General features: G+C 21.1%; 4 protein-coding genes across 4 annotated transcripts; 3 read left to right on the top strand and 1 right to left on the bottom strand. All coding sequences in view use genetic code 6, as the record gives it.

The window, feature by feature from the left end:
* Positions 1-407: 407 nt before the first annotated feature.
* TTHERM_00321590 (AMP-binding enzyme family protein) lies at positions 408-2624 on the bottom strand (the record flags this gene model as incomplete). The annotated part of the gene is made up of 3 exons (XM_001012959.1): positions 408-550; positions 600-847; positions 925-2624. 3 exons carry the CDS (start codon positions 2622-2624, stop codon positions 408-410), a joined length of 2091 nt encoding a protein of 696 aa, XP_001012959.1.
* Positions 2625-3869: 1245 nt separating this feature from the next.
* Positions 3870-5353, top strand: TTHERM_000321589 (MFS transporter; the record flags this gene model as incomplete). Its single annotated transcript, XM_012796852.1, has 6 exons — positions 3870-3877; positions 4087-4103; positions 4220-4356; positions 4468-4851; positions 4958-5093; positions 5199-5353. The coding sequence occupies 6 exons, from the start codon at positions 3870-3872 to the stop codon at positions 5351-5353; spliced, it is 837 nt and encodes a 278-aa protein (XP_012652306.1).
* Positions 5354-7379: 2026 nt separating this feature from the next.
* Positions 7380-11291, top strand: TTHERM_00321580 (kinase domain protein; the record flags this gene model as incomplete). The annotated part of the gene is made up of 3 exons (XM_001012958.2): positions 7380-8988; positions 9280-11052; positions 11176-11291. 3 exons carry the CDS (start codon positions 7380-7382, stop codon positions 11289-11291), a joined length of 3498 nt encoding a protein of 1165 aa, XP_001012958.2.
* Positions 11292-13799: 2508 nt separating this feature from the next.
* Positions 13800-17651, top strand: TTHERM_00321570 (Serine/Threonine kinase domain protein; the record flags this gene model as incomplete). Its single annotated transcript, XM_001012957.2, has 1 exon — positions 13800-17651. One exon carries the CDS (start codon positions 13800-13802, stop codon positions 17649-17651), a length of 3852 nt encoding a protein of 1283 aa, XP_001012957.2.
* Positions 17652-18176: the final 525 nt, after the last annotated feature.

The raw sequence follows: 18176 nt of genomic DNA, 5'->3' as shown, positions 1-18176 counted from the left end.
ATTCAAATAAAATAATAATTTTCTTACTTAACAAAATAAATTTATAACACTCAAATTTTAAATTGAAATAGTTTAATTTAAAGATAGAAACTTTTTTAAGAAATAAATGTAAGTTTTGATAAAATACCATTTATGTTACTCATATATAATCTTTTGCTAATTGTAATGTAAAAAAGCCTTTTTTAAATATCAAAATTTATTATAAAAGAATTTAATAATCAAAATAAATATAACAAATAGAGAGGAAAGAAAGAATGTGCCAAGAAAACTTTAAGAATTGATGATTTTTGCAAGAATTCTTTTGAAAGTTTTGTCACTTTATGTTAAATTTTCAGAAAATAAAGTGATTGAAAAATATGAAGATGTTAATTTATATCGAAATGCATTAAAATAATAAAATTTAAATTTCATAGTAGAGAGTCTATTATTCTTTAATCTATTTCAGTTATCTCTGAGTTGTAAAGAATTCTTTCTAAGAAAGAATTTAGGTATTTTTCTTGCAAATTACTCTAATTTAAAATAGCAAATTGTTCTTCGAAATGACTCATTTCTTTTTAAGATATAATTAATATTAAACAAATAAAAAATATATTGTTTACTTTTGTCTTGATATTAATTCTATTTTTAGTTATTTACTTGTTGCTTCAAAAAATATGTCGATAAACCTATCAATTAAAGTGCTGCTAATTGTTCCTTAGTCAGAAGAATCATAATTGCCTTCTTCAAAAGTATTAAATCTTTATAGAGCTACAATACATCTAAGCTTTAATTAATATGTTCTTCTATGATACTCTTATCTAATTTGTTTAAACCTTGAGATTACTAATATTAGGCTAGCCTGTAAATTCTATTCAAAAAAAATGATTTCAATTTATTGATTGATTACTTAATTAAAGATTCTTAAAAAATAATAAAACAATCTACCTAGTTTTAAAAATGTTTTTTTGGATATTTTTCAAAATAGAGTGATCTTTCATAGTTTTTGTTTTCTTTAGATAATTTTCTTGTAAATATTTCAAGTGTTCAGCTTTATGTCTATAAGGCTATTTAATCAATTTGGAAAGAGGATAAATACAATGGTTTTTTTTTAATTTTGTATTTCCACTTCTTCTTTGAAATAAAGATTCTTAGCTAGCTATTTAAGATCTTTAATTGATTGAATTTTAAATATTTTGACTACATGATTCAACAAAATTGTCTCTGTTTTAGGGTGAATATGATTACTCTTTATATCCGAAGAACCTGTTTTGCTCATCAGAGTTTAAACCTTTGGCAAAATTATTTGAATTTAATATTTCATTCTAACTCATCAATGAATCTTTTTCAATAACTTCATCTTATATCCATTTATTATTTTCTATGTTCAACCCTTGTGTTTAAAGGGTAGTATATTAATTATCAACTGATTTTATAGATTTAGTGTCAAATGAAGGAATAAAAATGGAATAATTGCTCTCTTTCAATAAATCCTCTTCTTTTTATTCAGACTTTATTTAATTTTATTAAATTATATTTTAAAAAGATTTGCAATTCGACTCATCAATTAATTTATTTTTTTTTAATATTTTCTCATAAGTCCCATGAAAAACATTTTACAACAAAAGAAGAAAAATTTCTTCTCTCATTAATTTCAAAGCAAATTTCCTTCCTAAAAATCCTAAACACATTAAAAAAGCTAATGTACTGTTGCACTGAGCAAGAATTTAAGTAAATGTTGAGTACTAAATTTATATTTGTTAAACGATCTCATCCATCTCAATAGTAATCAACATATAAGCTGTTTAATTAACTGATTATACAAAAGATTATCTATCAAAATTAACATTTTCAACATTATATTGTATAGGAGAAGAAAAAATGCTTTCGCTTTGAATTATTGCACCATGTTTAAGCTTAGTTATCTATTTTTAAGTTTTATAAGTATACAATTTAAAATGGCTATCCTAAATAAATGAATATGAATTTCTGTAGTTTACTTAAATTTTTTATGATGTAGTATTATATTGAGATGTTTTGAGTTTCAAACGAAAATCAGCATAAGGATTATTAATAATAGAGTTAAAATCTGAATCATCTGCGCAATTATTTGGTATGAATGTTTTGAATTCATCTACATCTTAACATTTGTAAATAAGCATGTTTATATTTGTAGATATATTATCTGATGTACTTAAGCTTAGAGTATAGTTTTTCACAGTTGAAAAATCAAAGCAATTAAACCCTTAAAGTTTAGGACTTAAACATTTGGTAACATTTATCTATATCATTTTGAAAAAATCTCCATTTTAGTAGTATAAGTAAGGGACAAAAACTAAATATGTTTTATTTTTCTGTTCTTAAAGATCATCAAGGCTTAGATTTACTCCATATTCATATTTAAATCCTACTAAATCTTCAGATAATTCAACATCAATCATTTCCTCAGAAATAAAATTTTGTTATGCATAATTAGGATTAATTTGGCCACTAAAAAACTAGAAAAAAAGATAGGCTGAGAATATAGCCATAGTAATTATTAAAATAGTTGACAAAACAGCTCCAAATAAAGTGCCTTTTCTATTTGTTTATCTTCCAAAATTGAATTAGAAAGAGGATGAGAAAATGTCTATTTTAGAAAAATCCATTTTTGTTCAGATCAATTAATAAAAAGGAGAGTTTGATAAGTTTTTTTATGCTTCTTTGATATCAATATTAATCATAAAAATTAAGTGCTTTATAAAAAATCGCATTTAACATTAAAATAACTTCAATTCAATCTATTAGTTGTGCTATTTTTAATAAAGAGAAAAAATTATCATACTAAATTTAAGAATATATTTTTAAAAGTAGAAGTTAAGAGTGATCACTTTTGTTTATTTATTTATTTATTTTTTTTATCATCATTTTAGTATTAGAAATTTTATTAAGCCATCTCAAATATTGAATATATATGTATGATTGTTTTTAGAATAAATAGATTAATCTATAAAATTTATTTAATATGTATTTTTATAATTTAAAATGAATACACAATCAAGAGTTGATATTATTAAATGTAGTTTTTCATCATTAATTTTTTTTAATTTTAAGACATTTTTTAATAAAATTAATCTATTTATATAAATATTTGAAATAAGTTTTCTGAAACATAAATAAACAAATTTTAACTTTATTAATTAATGCAATAATTTTGGTTAAAGTTTTAAATAATTTTTTTAACAATATATTGTAGCTCGTACAAATTGGGTGAGGTAAATTAATGAGGAATTATTGTATAATTTATTTTATTTTATTAAAAAGTAATTTTTTTAATTTTTTAAGTCATAAAATATTAATAATTTTGGCTTTTATTAGAGCAATTTTTTCTTGAGAAATTGTTAACATTTCATGATTGAATGATCTCAAACTGTTTTATTCAAACTTATATAATTTTACCTGCAATAACACAATCTTTGTAATCATTATGGGTAATAACTTATTTTTTTTTGTATATTTTATCAAATAAATATTTTTTTTATAACTTAAGTTTATTGAAAAATTAATTTTAATATTATTTTCCTGAACCCAAATTTATATTAACAAAAAAAACATCCAGATATAACTAATAAACACTAGCAATTTTTTTTTTAGTATTTCTTCCTACTGTTATAATTATTTATACATAATTTAAATTTAGCCAACTAGCTTAAAATTATTAATCTTTCGACAGAAATTTGATGTATATTATCAATTATTAGTTTGAAAAATCTATTATTTTCAAGACGTAGACTAGAAGTAGTGATATTTTGGCACTTTGCTAATTTTATTGCAATATATCCATTTGTATCAATAATGTTATTATCTATTTTCTTTTATTATATATATCTTAAAAATAATTTATAAATTTTACTATGACTAAGTTAGACTAATTTAAAATTAGATTTTTTTCTGTTTCAACTTTTTCAACTTTTTATTTTTTTATAAAATAAAAAATAATTTAATAATTATAAGCTAATTGATAGATAGATATTAGCAATTAATTGCTATTTAATTAATTATAATTCAAATTTATCTCAACTTTAAATTATTTTATACCTCATTAACTTATCCAAATTATTTTAATTATAGCTAATATTCTTTCTTAAGTATAATTTTCAATTTTTGTAATATACAAATCAAATTAATATATACTTAAAAAACAAATAAAAATTCACATTTTAGTATTAAATACTAAATTATCTTTATTTTAAAAATAAAAAAGGTTATCGACACTGGGACTTCCCAAGCGGTCCCCCACCTTAGTACTAACCCAGCCTTAAGGCGCTTAACTTCGGAGTTCGAATGGGATCCGGTGTTTTCACCTTAGTATGGCCGATAACAAAATTAATACAAATTATTGTCTATTTAAAATAAATAAAAATAAATTTAACTATTTTAAAAAATTAAGAATTTAAAGAAAATCTACTATTATATTTTATAAATATTTTTTTATCATAAAAATAAAAAAAGGTTATCGACACTGGGACTTCCCAAGCGGTCCCCCACCTTAGTACTAACCCAGCCTTAAGGCGCTTAACTTCGGAGTTCGAATGGGATCCGGTGTTTTCACCTTAGTATGGCCGATAACAAAATTAATACAAATTATTGTTTATTTAAAATAAATAATACTAAATTCAACAAAATAAAAAATTAAGAATTAAAAGAAAATCGACTATTATATTTTATAAATATTTTTTTATCATAAAAATAAAAAAAGGTTATCGACACTGGGACTTCCCAAGCGGTCCCCCACCTTAGTACTAACCCAGCCTTAAGGCGCTTAACTTCGGAGTTCGAATGGGATCCGGTGTTTTCACCTTAGTATGGCCGATAACAAAATTAATACAAATTATTGTCTATTTAAAATAAAGAATACTAAATTCAACTAAATAAAAAATGAAGAATTTAAAGAAAATCTACTTTATTTTTTATAATTATTTTTGTTATAAAAATAAAAAAGGTTATCGACACTGGGACTTCCCAAGCGGTCCCCCACCTTAGTACTAACCCAGCCTTAAGGCGCTTAACTTCGGAGTTCGAATGGGATCCGGTGTTTTCACCTTAGTATGGCCGATAACAAAATTAATAAAATTAATGTCTATTTAAAATAATACTAAATTCAATATTCTATCTTAAAAATTAAGAAATTAAAGAAAATCTACATTATTTTTTATAATTATTTTTGTAAAAAAATAAAAAAGGTTATCGACACTGGGACTTCCCAAGCGGTCCCCCACCTTAGTACTAACCCAGCCTTAAGGCGCTTAACTTCGGAGTTCGAATGGGATCCGGTGTTTTCACCTTAGTATGGCCGATAACAAAATTAATAGAATTAATGTCTAATTAAAAAATATGAAATCGTTATTGATTTTAGTAAAATAAAAATTAAAGGAAATCTAATATATTTTTAATCATGTTAATTATAAATTAACTTTTTGAGTTTGAGTAAAATCCTGTGTTTTCACTTTAGCATGACAGAAAACGAAATATGTATAGATAATAAGCCAATTAATTATATTTTAATTAAATTACTTAATAAATTTGAAAGACTACTTTAAATTTATTATAAGTTATTTGATTAAGTTTAAATAAATTGAAAATAGATTAATTATAAGTTACTAATAAAAGCACTATATTAATTTTGATTTGTGCTAAAATATGAAAACCATATTAAATTTAAATACTCAATTTAGTGAATTTAGTATTACGCTCTTCATTACTCATTCTAATTAATCAAGTATAAAATAATTAAAATTTGTTTAAACTTTTATCTAAAATATAATAATTTGGATTTTCTCTATTTACAAGTATTCAAAGAAAAACAATCCTATCAGTTAAAGAGCAATTAGTTATTTCTTACCAACAAGAATTAACTATTTTCTTTAAAAAATAAGATCTTTCTTAATAAATTTGCAATACGCCTATTCTTTCAAAAATATGAAATATAATAACTTATTTATCAATTATTTGTTATCAAAAAAGTTTTTTAATAAGCATTTGATAAAATTATCAGCAGAATTTAGTGATTCTATGAAGGAATATCAGAATATTTATTTTATCAACCTTTTTTAATTCTTTTTCTGTTTCATTTTAACAAGCATTTGTTAATATGTTTATTTTATTTAAATGATATGATGAATCTTATTTTTAATCTAAAAATATTATTTGCTCTAATATTGGATTCATAAATTTATTCAAATATTATATAATAAAAGAAGAAAGACTAATTAATATCCTATTTTCCTTTTATTAGATATCTAATTATTTTATGGAAAAAAAACAAACAGATGATAAATTGAATTGAGCTTGAGATAGAAATCAATTAAGTCTACCATACAATTAATTATATTTACAAATTTGAAAACGTGTAAACTATTATAGCTTAATTGAATTTCTTGGTTTATTACCTTTCAAACAAACTTAAGTCTTAGAGCATTTTTAATATCAAGTAAACTATATATTTTAACTAAAAAAACCTTTAAAAAATACAGATTTATAAATCATAGTAGGTTTGTAGTAGTTATTATACTTTAAACATAGATTAAACCTCTTTAATATTAGAAGCTATCTTGAATTTATTATTATTTTAAATATCTTTAAATAATATGTTTGTTATAAACATAAATATTATTATATATCATCCATTAATTAACTAATTATGTTGAATATTTCTATTCCTTGAACTAATAATTACCTTAACTTTTTTATACTAGCTCTCCGCAGCACGCTAAAAAAATAAGAGGGGATGTGAGATTTTTTAATAAAACTCTCAATGAATTGCCTATCTAGGATTTAAGTAACTAAAATAAAGTAAAGTATTTAAAGGATTAAATATAAATTATTTTTGTTACTTTGAAATAAACTTGCGAAACTCAATAAATAAAAAAATAACATCAAATATAATAAATTTTTTGGATCTTATTCATTAAAAAAAATGCGTCTTTTTCTCATCTATCAATAAAAGATTATAAAAGAAATAATGTATTTTTTATTTGATAATAATAATTGCTTTTTTTTCAAATCAAACCATAGATATTAGTTCAACAAGTCATTAAAATACAAATAACAATCTATTATAAATGTCTGAAATTAAGCTGCCTTTGATACTAATTTAGTTAGCTTCATTTTTTTATTTTAATGAGCTTGAGAATAAAAAATTATGTTTTTATAATTTAATTTTTTTATTTTCATAGACTTAGTGATATTTTAATCCTAAAGAAAAACATTATTTAAAAGAAAAAATATTATTTATTTCTTAGTTAGATTTTATAGCTCTCGCTAGCCCAAATAATTTAATTATAATTTGGATGTGAAATTTTAGGAAGTGTTCTACAATAAATCATAATAATTAATTAAAAAATACAATTAATAAAAAATAAAAAATGGATAATAAGAAGGGCTTAAATTTTTTTGGTAAAAACCTTTTTAAGAATATTATTTAATAAATACCATAATAAAATTCCTAGAAAATAATTAATGTAGTTGGATTAGTAGCGAGCGGTATTTAAAAAGTCACTGAAGAGATTAAAAAATAATAACAAAAAGCTTAAATCACAATAATGGATACAAATATTTTTTTTGATCCTGTATTCAAACAAAACCTTTAAAAAATGAAAAAAATAATTATTTTAAGTACATTAAATGAAATCAGTTAAAAATAAGATTTACAACCTCAGCAAATTGATATTTCAAGCTTAATATCTAGTGATAGTCGTGATTGTATCAAATATCATTCAGAATTCATATAGCAATAATTAGTATCACATACTGATTAGAAAAACACAAAGGAATGGAACTTATTTTCTTTCTATTACTTTATCACAACTTATTTTGTTGACTAAGAGAATTACAAAAAAAATAATGAATCTTGCGGACCAACTGATTCTAAATTAAAAGATTGTATATAATATTTTATGGAAAATCTAACTATTGACAAAGTTAAAGAAAAAATTGAAGATATATAGAAAACCATTAAAGAAGAAATTTAAATAGATTATGAAGAAAGTTATGAATCGCAGCCTTTTATTCCCTACTTTTAATAATTAGAAAAACACCAATACAGTGATTATTTCTAAAAGTTTAAAATGGATAGAATTAAATTGGATTAACAAGAATTAAAAGAAGAAGAGGATTTTTTAAATGACTTGATTGAATGCTACGAAATCTGGGGAAACATGATTTTGATAGACAAATATAGAAAAAACAGAGTATTGCTTTACTTATAATTTTTAGACAGCTACTTAGCACAAGAGTCAAAAATTAATTTAATCAAAAAATATGAAATTTCTGAATTCAAATTTTTTGATAAATTTGATGTATTCTATTTTGTGTTTTATTCAGAGTATATTAGCACCCTAAAATAAGAAGATGAAGATGAAATATATTTTTATTTTCTTCTTACTTGTTTGTTAAACTTGCTTAAATATAACTATCTAGTATTGAACAAGGAGCAAAAGCTAGTCAAGTTGATAGAAAAAATCAAAAGTTTTGATAATATCAAATTTAAACTAGGATACCAGTTTCTTCTTAGATTAATGATAGATTTTTAAGAGAAGTTAACACTTTCTGAATCGAATGATGACTACATTTCCTATGAATTTGAAAACCAATATAAACATGAATTTTGTTAGAAAAGCTTAGTTTAGTTATTTAAAGAATGGACTTAGGAGAAGTATTAAGTTTCAGAAAAATATATCAACAAAAAATAACTCCAGCTGTACATTGATTCAGCATAAAGTGCTTTGATTCTGGCAATTTTACCAGATTTAGTTAGGTTTTATGATATAAATGAGAAAATACCCTATCAACCTACTAACATAGATATAGGGTATGCTTAGCAAATTGTAAGAGGAAAAAGACTCTATCTTAAAAAACCTTAAGAAAAAGATAAAAATCTTACTTATTGGAAAGATTTAATAAAGAATATAGAAAAAATGAGAGATTAAGAGTTCGAGATAAAGAACAGTAAAAGAAAATCTACCTAGAAAGAGTGTAACGAAAATCTTCCACCATTGATTTTTTGTCTTACTATCTGTAGGATAAATTTATTAACTTTATAATTACTTTATTAAAGTGAAAGTTAAAAGTAAGAAGATTAAACAAAATTACTTAGAGAATAAATTTAAGAATTAATATAATTAATAGGTAGCTATTTGTATTAAAGCCTTTACAGATAAAGATAATTTTATTAAACTCTTAGTTCTTTATTAATAAACGAAAATAATATCATGGATTATATGATTAATTAAATTATAAAAAATAAAATTATTGAAAATAAAATAGAAAATAAAATTATAGAAAATTAAATTATAGAAAATAAAACTATAGAAAATGAAATTATAAAAAATAAAACTACTTTTGAAACTTAATATCAATCTCATTTATTTAAAAACTTAATTCTCTCATTCAAATAAGAAATCAATGTTAATAATTTTATTAACAAAAATGGAATCAGAAATTTTTCTTTATAATCCACAGATGAGATTTTGGAAAGTTTAAGAAATGATTTCTTTAAAGTACATGATTAATTTATCAAATAGACTAAATTAACAGATATAAAAGATCTAGAAGATACCAAATAATAATTCAAAAATATAATCGAATACTATGGTTTTCTTAACAGAAAAAAGTACGAAGTTGTCAAATAAAATTTACAAATGTACATTAAATTTGTAGAATTAATGATTGAGTTGAAATTGCAATAGGAATATTCAGCATTTTCATATGATGAGAAAGAAACAATAAATAGTATTTCCTAGTTTGTTGTTAAAATAGTAGAACTTAAAGGTAATGAAGGAAGTATAGTATTGAAATAACCATAAGAAGAATAAAACGATTATTCATAATAACAAATGAGAGAAATTAGTATTCTTTCCAATCTACCTAAAAACAACCTCATAATTGAATATAAAGGTCATTCGAAAAATAAGAAATATTTTTAGATATTTTTAGAATATTATGAAGGCAAAACTCTACTTTCTTTCATAAATGAAATAAATGATAATAAAAAATACAAAGATTAAAATCATAAAGATTTGAAATTGAGAAAACTTTAAATTTCTAAATAAATTCTTTAAGCTATTGACTATTTGCATGAGCATAATATTGTGCACGGGGATATCAAATTATCAAATATTTTAATTAACTCATAGGATAAAATTAAGATAATTGATTTTAGTGAATCAGGCTTTTTGGCTGAAGAAACAATAGGTTATACTATAGGATATGATGCTAAGGATAATCTTAAAACTAGATATATAGATTATTATAGCTTAGGAATATTGTTGATTATAATTTTTTACTCATTTCAAATCGAAATTCTTTGTAATTGTGGAGAAAAAAAAAAATGTAAAATGTAAAATCACGAAGAATTCATACTTCAAGCAATTTCAAAAATGGATGAATAAAGAAAAAATCAGTATTCTTAAATATTTTTTGATTAAATTAAAAGTTTACTGAATGATTAACCTTACTTAAGATGTACTCTTAAAGAATTAATTTATATTATTGACTTAGAGATTGAAATAATTAATAATAATTTTACAGAAACCCAGCGTTAAAAATGCGAATAGAAATATTTTTAAAAATATGGTAAAATAATTGATTATAAAAATATTGCCATTGATCAAACAGATATGATATAAAATCTCTTATATGGAATCAAAAATATTAGCACTGATCAGATTAATCAAGGGATAATTTGTTCAGATAGTTACTCATTTAGTGAAAGTCAAAATTAAGATGAAGAAAATAAATAATTAGACAATCAAGAATTAATTTAAAGCTAATTATTTTATGGAAATAATATTTTCGAGGAAGGATAAACGATTAAAAAAGGAATTAAAAATCAAAATAATCAAATTTAATTAAGAAAAATCAATGTAAATAACTTATATGACATAAATTAAGTTTAAAATATTCCAGATCAAGAAAACCAAAGTAGCACATAAAACTGGAAAAATAAAAGCTTAGAAAGCTATTTTACTGATAGAATGGATAAAGAGGAAAATGAGATGGTTTTAGTTGATTATTTGAAAAAATTAAATTTAAACTTTCGTAATCTAGGAATAGATTTTCATAAATTTAAATTAAAGTCTAAACAAAAGATAAAATATATTTTAGAAATATTGATTAAATCAAAAACTTTAACAATTTAAAAATTTTTCTCTTTAATATCAGATTAATAAATCAGAAAGATGCTAAATGAATTAAAAGGTATAGTTATTTAAAAATAAGAGGTTAATAAAGACTAAAAAAATAATATCAAAAAATACTTTTTATAATATAAACAATGACAGTTTTTATGAGACTATTAATATTTTTTAATAAATAAATTATAATTAGACAGCTAAAATGTTATTTTTTATGAAGAATATATGTATGTTTTGAGCTAAATAAAAAAATGTGTTGAAATTTACATTCATTTTTATTTGTTTGTTTTTTCATGTTTTTGAAAAATTTTAATTAAATTTTAGCCTAAATATTTTTCTAGTAAATTTATTAAAATTATAAAATTAGATATTGTAAGTCATCATTAATTATAACTCTTAGAATTAGCACTTTTATTTAAATTTTCTTTTTCTTTTTAATTTCAGGATATTTATTTACTCTATGAGTTTATAAATGGGGAGGGTTAATGAGAAATGACGGTAATTAAATTTATATTAAATAATATTAAAAATATAATTTTATTTATTAATTTTTAATTTTAGTATGATTAGTAAAGTAATAAAAAGTAAGTATAATTTTTAACTCATATAATAAATCAAAAAATTAATAAAACAATAGTTTTGGATGATCTTTCTATTAAAAACATCTATAATCATGTGTAGAATAATAATATTTAATTTTTTATAAATTTTGAAGATTAAATAAAAAAAAGATTATTAAAATTTTAGACAAAATGATTAAAATTATTTCAATATTTTTGAAGTTATTTAATGTCAATTTTAAAGACTTTTGATTTTAGATAATAGGCTAATAAATTACTTTCTTAAAGATAAAAATTATTCTAATCGATTATTTTGATAAAATTAGAAACAAGCAAGCAATCAAATATTGATAGTTATAGAGGATTTATAATTCTCTTTCTTGCTTGTCAAGTTATTTATGGTAAAAACATAATTAAAATTGAATTTAGATTGAGAAGAAATCAAATCTAAATTTTATGAATAATTAAGATGATGATTATATTATTAGTCTAAGTGATTCTATTATTTTTAAAATAATGTCAATATCTTTGAAGTTATTTCATGTTAATTATGAATACTTTTGATTTTAGATAAGAGGTAAATAAATTATTGTGTTTAAGATAGCAACTTTCCTAATCTATTACTTGTATTTTATTATTATGGATTATTTTTAATTAATAAAATTAGAATCAGGACAATCAAATATTACAAGCATGATTGGAGAGGATCTATAAAATTCTATTTTCCTTTAATTAAATTTCATATAAACGTCATTATGTTTTGAACCAAAGATCCTATTATGTTTAAAAAAAATATCAATATCTTTGGTGTTATTTAATCTTAATTTTGAAAACTTTGGATTTTAGATAAAAGGCAAATAAATTACTTTATTCTAATCTATTGCCTGGATTTAATTAATAAAATCAGTAGCAAACAATCAATTATTAAAAGAATAATTGGGGAGTGTTTACAAAATTATATCTTCTATTAATTAAATATCTAATTATTGTATTGATAAAAAGCAAGCAGATTATAAATTGGATGAAGCTTGAGATTTTAATCAAATAAACTAAATAGATTTTTAAATTTTCACCATACAATTATTTTTACTTATTACAAAATTTCTAAAATAGCTTGATTGAATTACTTTATCAAATATTAAACAAACATCAATCGTAGAGCAATTTTAATGTCTAACAAGCTATTCTGTTTTTACAAACAAAAAATTTAAAAAAAAAAGATTTATAAATGATATTAAGTATAGAGTAGTTAATATTCTTATAAACATAGGATAAAACTCTTTCCTAAAATATTTATGTAGCTTGAACTAATAATTTATTAAATAAAAGGAAAATATTTAAAGGTTTGAAAATAAAATATTTTTTGTTACTTTGAAGAAAAAAAACATGTAAAATTTAATAAATCAAAAAATAAACATCAAATATTGTAAAAGAATTGAATTTTATAATATAAAAATGTTATCTTATCTGATCTATCAACAGAAGATTATAAACGAAATTAATGTATTTTTTAAATATTATTATAATCTTTGATCTGCTTTTTCTGTTCAAATCAAACCACAAATATTAATTGAAGAAGTAATTAAAATAAAAGTAACGATCTATCATAAATGACTGAAAAAATTAAACTACTTTTGATACAAAATCTGTATTTGAGATAATCTTTAGGATATATAAAACAATTTTTAAGATTTATTTTTTTTGTATTCAGTTAGTTTAGTGATATTTTAATTTATAAAAAATCATTTATTTTAAAGAAAAAAATATTAAATATTGTATTTATTTTTGCATTCTAAAAGTAGTATTTTTAACAAATTGTAGAAGTTTTCCATTTTTTTAGTGTTTTGTTCTATTATGGTTATATGAAAAAGCTATTTTATCGATTTTTTGTAATAAAAAACAAAGATAAATTCATTTTAAGTGCAATTTTACAAAGAAGCTAAAGAATATGTTTGGAATCAACTACGTTTTTGGCTTTTATAGCTAAGGTTTGCTCAAACAATTTAATCATAATTTGTGTTTGAAATTTTTAGATTTATTCAAGATAAATCATAATAATTAATTTAAAAATACAATTAATAAAAAATAAAAAATGGATAATAAGAAGGGCTTAAATTTTTTAGGTAAAAACCTTTTTAAGAATATTGCTTAATAAATACCATAATAAAATTCCTAAAAAATAATTAATGTAGTTGGATTAGTAGCGAGCGGTATTTAAAAAGTTACTGAAGAGATTAAAAAATAATAACAAAAAGCTTAAATCACAATAATGGATACAAGTATTTTTTTTGATCCTGTATTCAAACTAAACCTTTAAAAAATGAAAAAAAAAATTATTTTAAGTATATTATATGAAATAAGTTTAAAATAAGGGTTACAACCTCAGCAAATTGATATTTCAAGCTTCATATCTAGTGATGAGTGTATCAAAAATCATTCAGAATTCATATAGCAATAATTAGAATCACATTCCGATTAGAAAAACACAAAGGAATGGAACTTATTTTCTTTCTATTACTTTATCACAACTTATTTTGTTGACAAAGCGAATTACAAAAAAAATAATGAATCTTGCGGACCAACTGATTCTAAATTAAAAGATTGTATATAATATTTTATGGAAAATCTAACTATTGACAAAGTTAAAGAAAAAATTGAAGATATATAGAAAACAATTAAAGAAGAAACTTAAATAGATTATGAAGAAAGTTATGAATCGCAGCCTTTAATTCCCTACTTTTAATCATAAGAAAAACATCAATACAGCGATTATTTCAAAAAGTTTAAAATGGATAGAATTAAATTGGATTAACAAGAATTAAAAGAAGAAGAGGATTTTTTAAATGACTTGATTGAATGCTACGAAATCTGGGGAAACATGATTTTGATAGACAAATACAGGAATAACAGAGTATTACTCTACTTATAATTTTTAGACAGTTACTTAGCACAAGAGTCAACAACTAATTTAATCAAAAAATATGAAATTTCTGAATTCAAATTTTTTGATAAATTTGATATATTATCTCTTTTGATTCATCCAGAATATATTAGCACACTAAAATAAGATGATGAAGATGAAATATATTTTTATTTTCTTCTTATTTGTTTGTTGAATTTGATTAAATATAACTATCTAGTATTAAATAAGGAGCAAAAGCTAGTCAAGTTGATAGAAAAAATCAAAAGTTTTGATAATATCAAATTTAAACTAGGATACCAGTTTCTTCTTAGATTAATGATAGATTTTTAAGAGAAGTTAACACTTTCTGAATCGAATGATGACTACATTTCCTATGAATTTGAAAACCAATATAAACATGAATTTTGTTAGAAAAGCTTAGTTTAGTTATTTAAAGAATGGACTTAGGAGAAGTATTAAGTTTAAGAAAAATATATCAACAAAAAATAACTCCAGCTGTACATTGATTCAGCATAAAGTGCTTTGATTCTGGCAATTTTACCAGATTTAGTTAGGTTTTATGATATAAATGAGAAAATACCCTATCAACCTACTAACATAGATGTAGGATATGTTTAGCAAATAGTAAGAGGAAAAAGACTCTTTGATAAAAAACCTTTAGAAAAAGAAAAAAATCTTACTTATTGGGAAGGTTTAATAAAGAATATATTAAATGTTAGAGATAAAGAATTCAGGATAAAGAACAGTAATAACAACATGATACCCAGTGATGAAAATCAACCTCCTATTTTTAGTCTAACAATCTGTAGGATAAACTTATTAACTTTATAATTACTTTATAAAAGTGAAAACTAAAATGAAGAAAATTCAAGTGAAGCAAAATAACTTAGAGAGTAAATTGAAAAATTAATATAGTAAATAGGTAGCTATATGTATTAAAACATTTACAGATAAAGATAATTCTATTAAACTCTTTGTTCTTTATTAATAAAGGAAAATAGTATCATGAATTATTTGATTAATTAAATTATAAAAAATAAAACTTCTGTTGAAACCTATTATCAATCTCAATAATTCAAAAATTTGATTCTCTCTTTCAGATAAGATATCGATATCAGAAATTTTATTAATATGAGACTTATCAGAAATTTTTCTTTATAATCCACAGATGAAACATTTGAAAGATTAAGAGATCAATTCTTAATAGTGCATGATTAATTTATCAAATAGACTATAGTAACAGAGATAAAAGATCTAGAAGATACTAAATAATAATTCCAAAATATAATCAAATACTATGGTTTTCTTAACAGAAAAAAGTATGAAGCTTTCAAAATAAATATACAAATGTACATTAAACTTGTAGAATTAATAATTGAGCTGAAATCACCATCATAATATTCATATTTATATGATGAAATTAAAGAAATAAGTAGTTCCTAGTTTATTGTTAAAAAAGTAAAACTTAAAGAAAATGGAGGCAGAAAAGTAGCTTTGAAATAACCATTAGAAGAAGAAAAAGATTATTCAAAACAACAAATGAGAGAGATTAGTATTCTTTCCAATCTACCTAAAAACAACCTCATAATTCAATATGTAGGTCATTAAAAAAATAACAAATAATTTTAGATATTCTTAGAATATTTTAAGGGCGAAACTCTATTTTCTTTCATAAAAAAATTGTATAAAAGTTAATAATTCTATGATCAAAATCAAAAATTGAAAAAACTTAAAATTTCTAAATAAATTCTTTAAGCTATTGAATATTTACATGAGCACAATATTGTGCATGGGGATATCAAATTATCAAATATTTTAATTAACGCAAGAGATGAAATTAAGATAATTGATTTTAGCGAATCAGGCTTTTTGGTTGAAGAAATAATTGGTTTTACTGAAGACTATGATGCTAAGGATAATTTTAAAACTAGATATATAGATTATTATAGCTTAGGAATATTGTTGATTAGAATTTTTTACTCATTAGAATTCAAAATTCTTTGTAATTGTGGAGAAAGTAAAAAATGTAAATTAATAAATCATGAAGAATTTATACTTCAGGCAACTTCTAAAATTGATGAATAAGGAAAAAATCAGTATTCTTAAATATTTTTTGATTAAATAAAAAGTTTACTGAATGATTAACCTTACCTAAGATGTACTCTTAAAGAATTAATTTATATTATTGACTTAGAGATTGAAATAATTGATAATAATTTTACAGAAACCCAGCGTTAAGAATGCGAATACAAATATTTTTAAAAATATGGTAAAATAATTGATTATAAAAATATTGTTATTGATCGAACAGATATGATATAAAATCTCTTATATGAAATCAATAATATTAGCACTGATCAGATTAATCAAGGGATAAATTATCCATATAATTACTCAGTTAGTGAAAGTCAAAATTAAAATGAGATTAATGAAGAAAATAAATAATAAGACTGTGAAAAAGATTTAAATTAAAACTAATTATTTTCTGAAAATAATAACAATTCTCAAGAAAAAAATTAAAGTGTCAGTAAAATTGAAAATGAATTTTTTTATGAAGAATAGACGATTAAAAAAGGAATTAAAAATCATAATAATCAAATTTAATTAAGAAAAATAAGTGAAAATAGCTAATATGGTAAAGAAAAACTAAATTTATAGTAGAAATCTAACTCATAAAACTGGGAAAGTAAAAGCTTAGAAAACTATTTTATTGACAAATTTGAAAAAAAGGAAAATGATATGATTTTAATTTATCATTTAAGATAATTAAATATAAACTTTCGTAATCTAGAAATAGATGTTAGTAAATTTAGACAAAGCACTAGAGTAAAGATAAAATATATTTTAGAAACTTTGATTAAATCAAAAACTTTAACAATTGAAAAAGTTTTATTATTAATATCAGATTAATAAATCAGAAAGATGCTAAATGAATTAATAGGTATAGTTATTTAAAAATAAGATTTTAGTAAAGATTAAAAAAATAAAATCAAAAATTACTTTTTACAATTTAAAGAATGACAGTTTTTAAGAGACTATAATTATTTCTTTATTAATCCATTATAATTAGATGATTGATGTGGTGTTATTTTTTATAATAAAAATATGTTGTGGGATAAAAAAAATGTGTTTGAAATTTACATTCATTTTATTTGTTTTTTAACTTTTTTAAAAAATAATAAAATAAATTTTAGCCTAAATATTTTTCTAGTAAATTTATTAAAATTATCAAATTAGTTATTGAAAATCATCATTAATTATAGCTCTGAGAATTAGCTCTTCTTTTTTTAAAATTTTTTTTCTTAATTTTTTAATTTTAATAATTATTTTCTCTTTTAAAATTTTAATCAAAATTATGAAATTTATATTAAATATCTAATTTTATTTATTAATTTTATTATGATTAATAAGTAATAAAAAGTAAGCACAGCTTTTATTTAATTCATATGAAAAAAGAAAACTACTGATAAACTATAATATTTTATTATTATTAGTGTTCAAAATAATGAAATTTATATTAAATAGTATTAAATATTTAATTTTATT

The sequence above is a fragment of the Tetrahymena thermophila genome (assembly GCF_000189635.1).
Source record: "Tetrahymena thermophila SB210 genomic scaffold scf_8254691, whole genome shotgun sequence".
Classification (NCBI taxonomy): domain Eukaryota; phylum Ciliophora; class Oligohymenophorea; order Hymenostomatida; family Tetrahymenidae; genus Tetrahymena; species Tetrahymena thermophila.
Note: the sequence above shows the minus strand (reverse complement) of the source record. Positions and strands in the feature narration are given on the sequence as shown.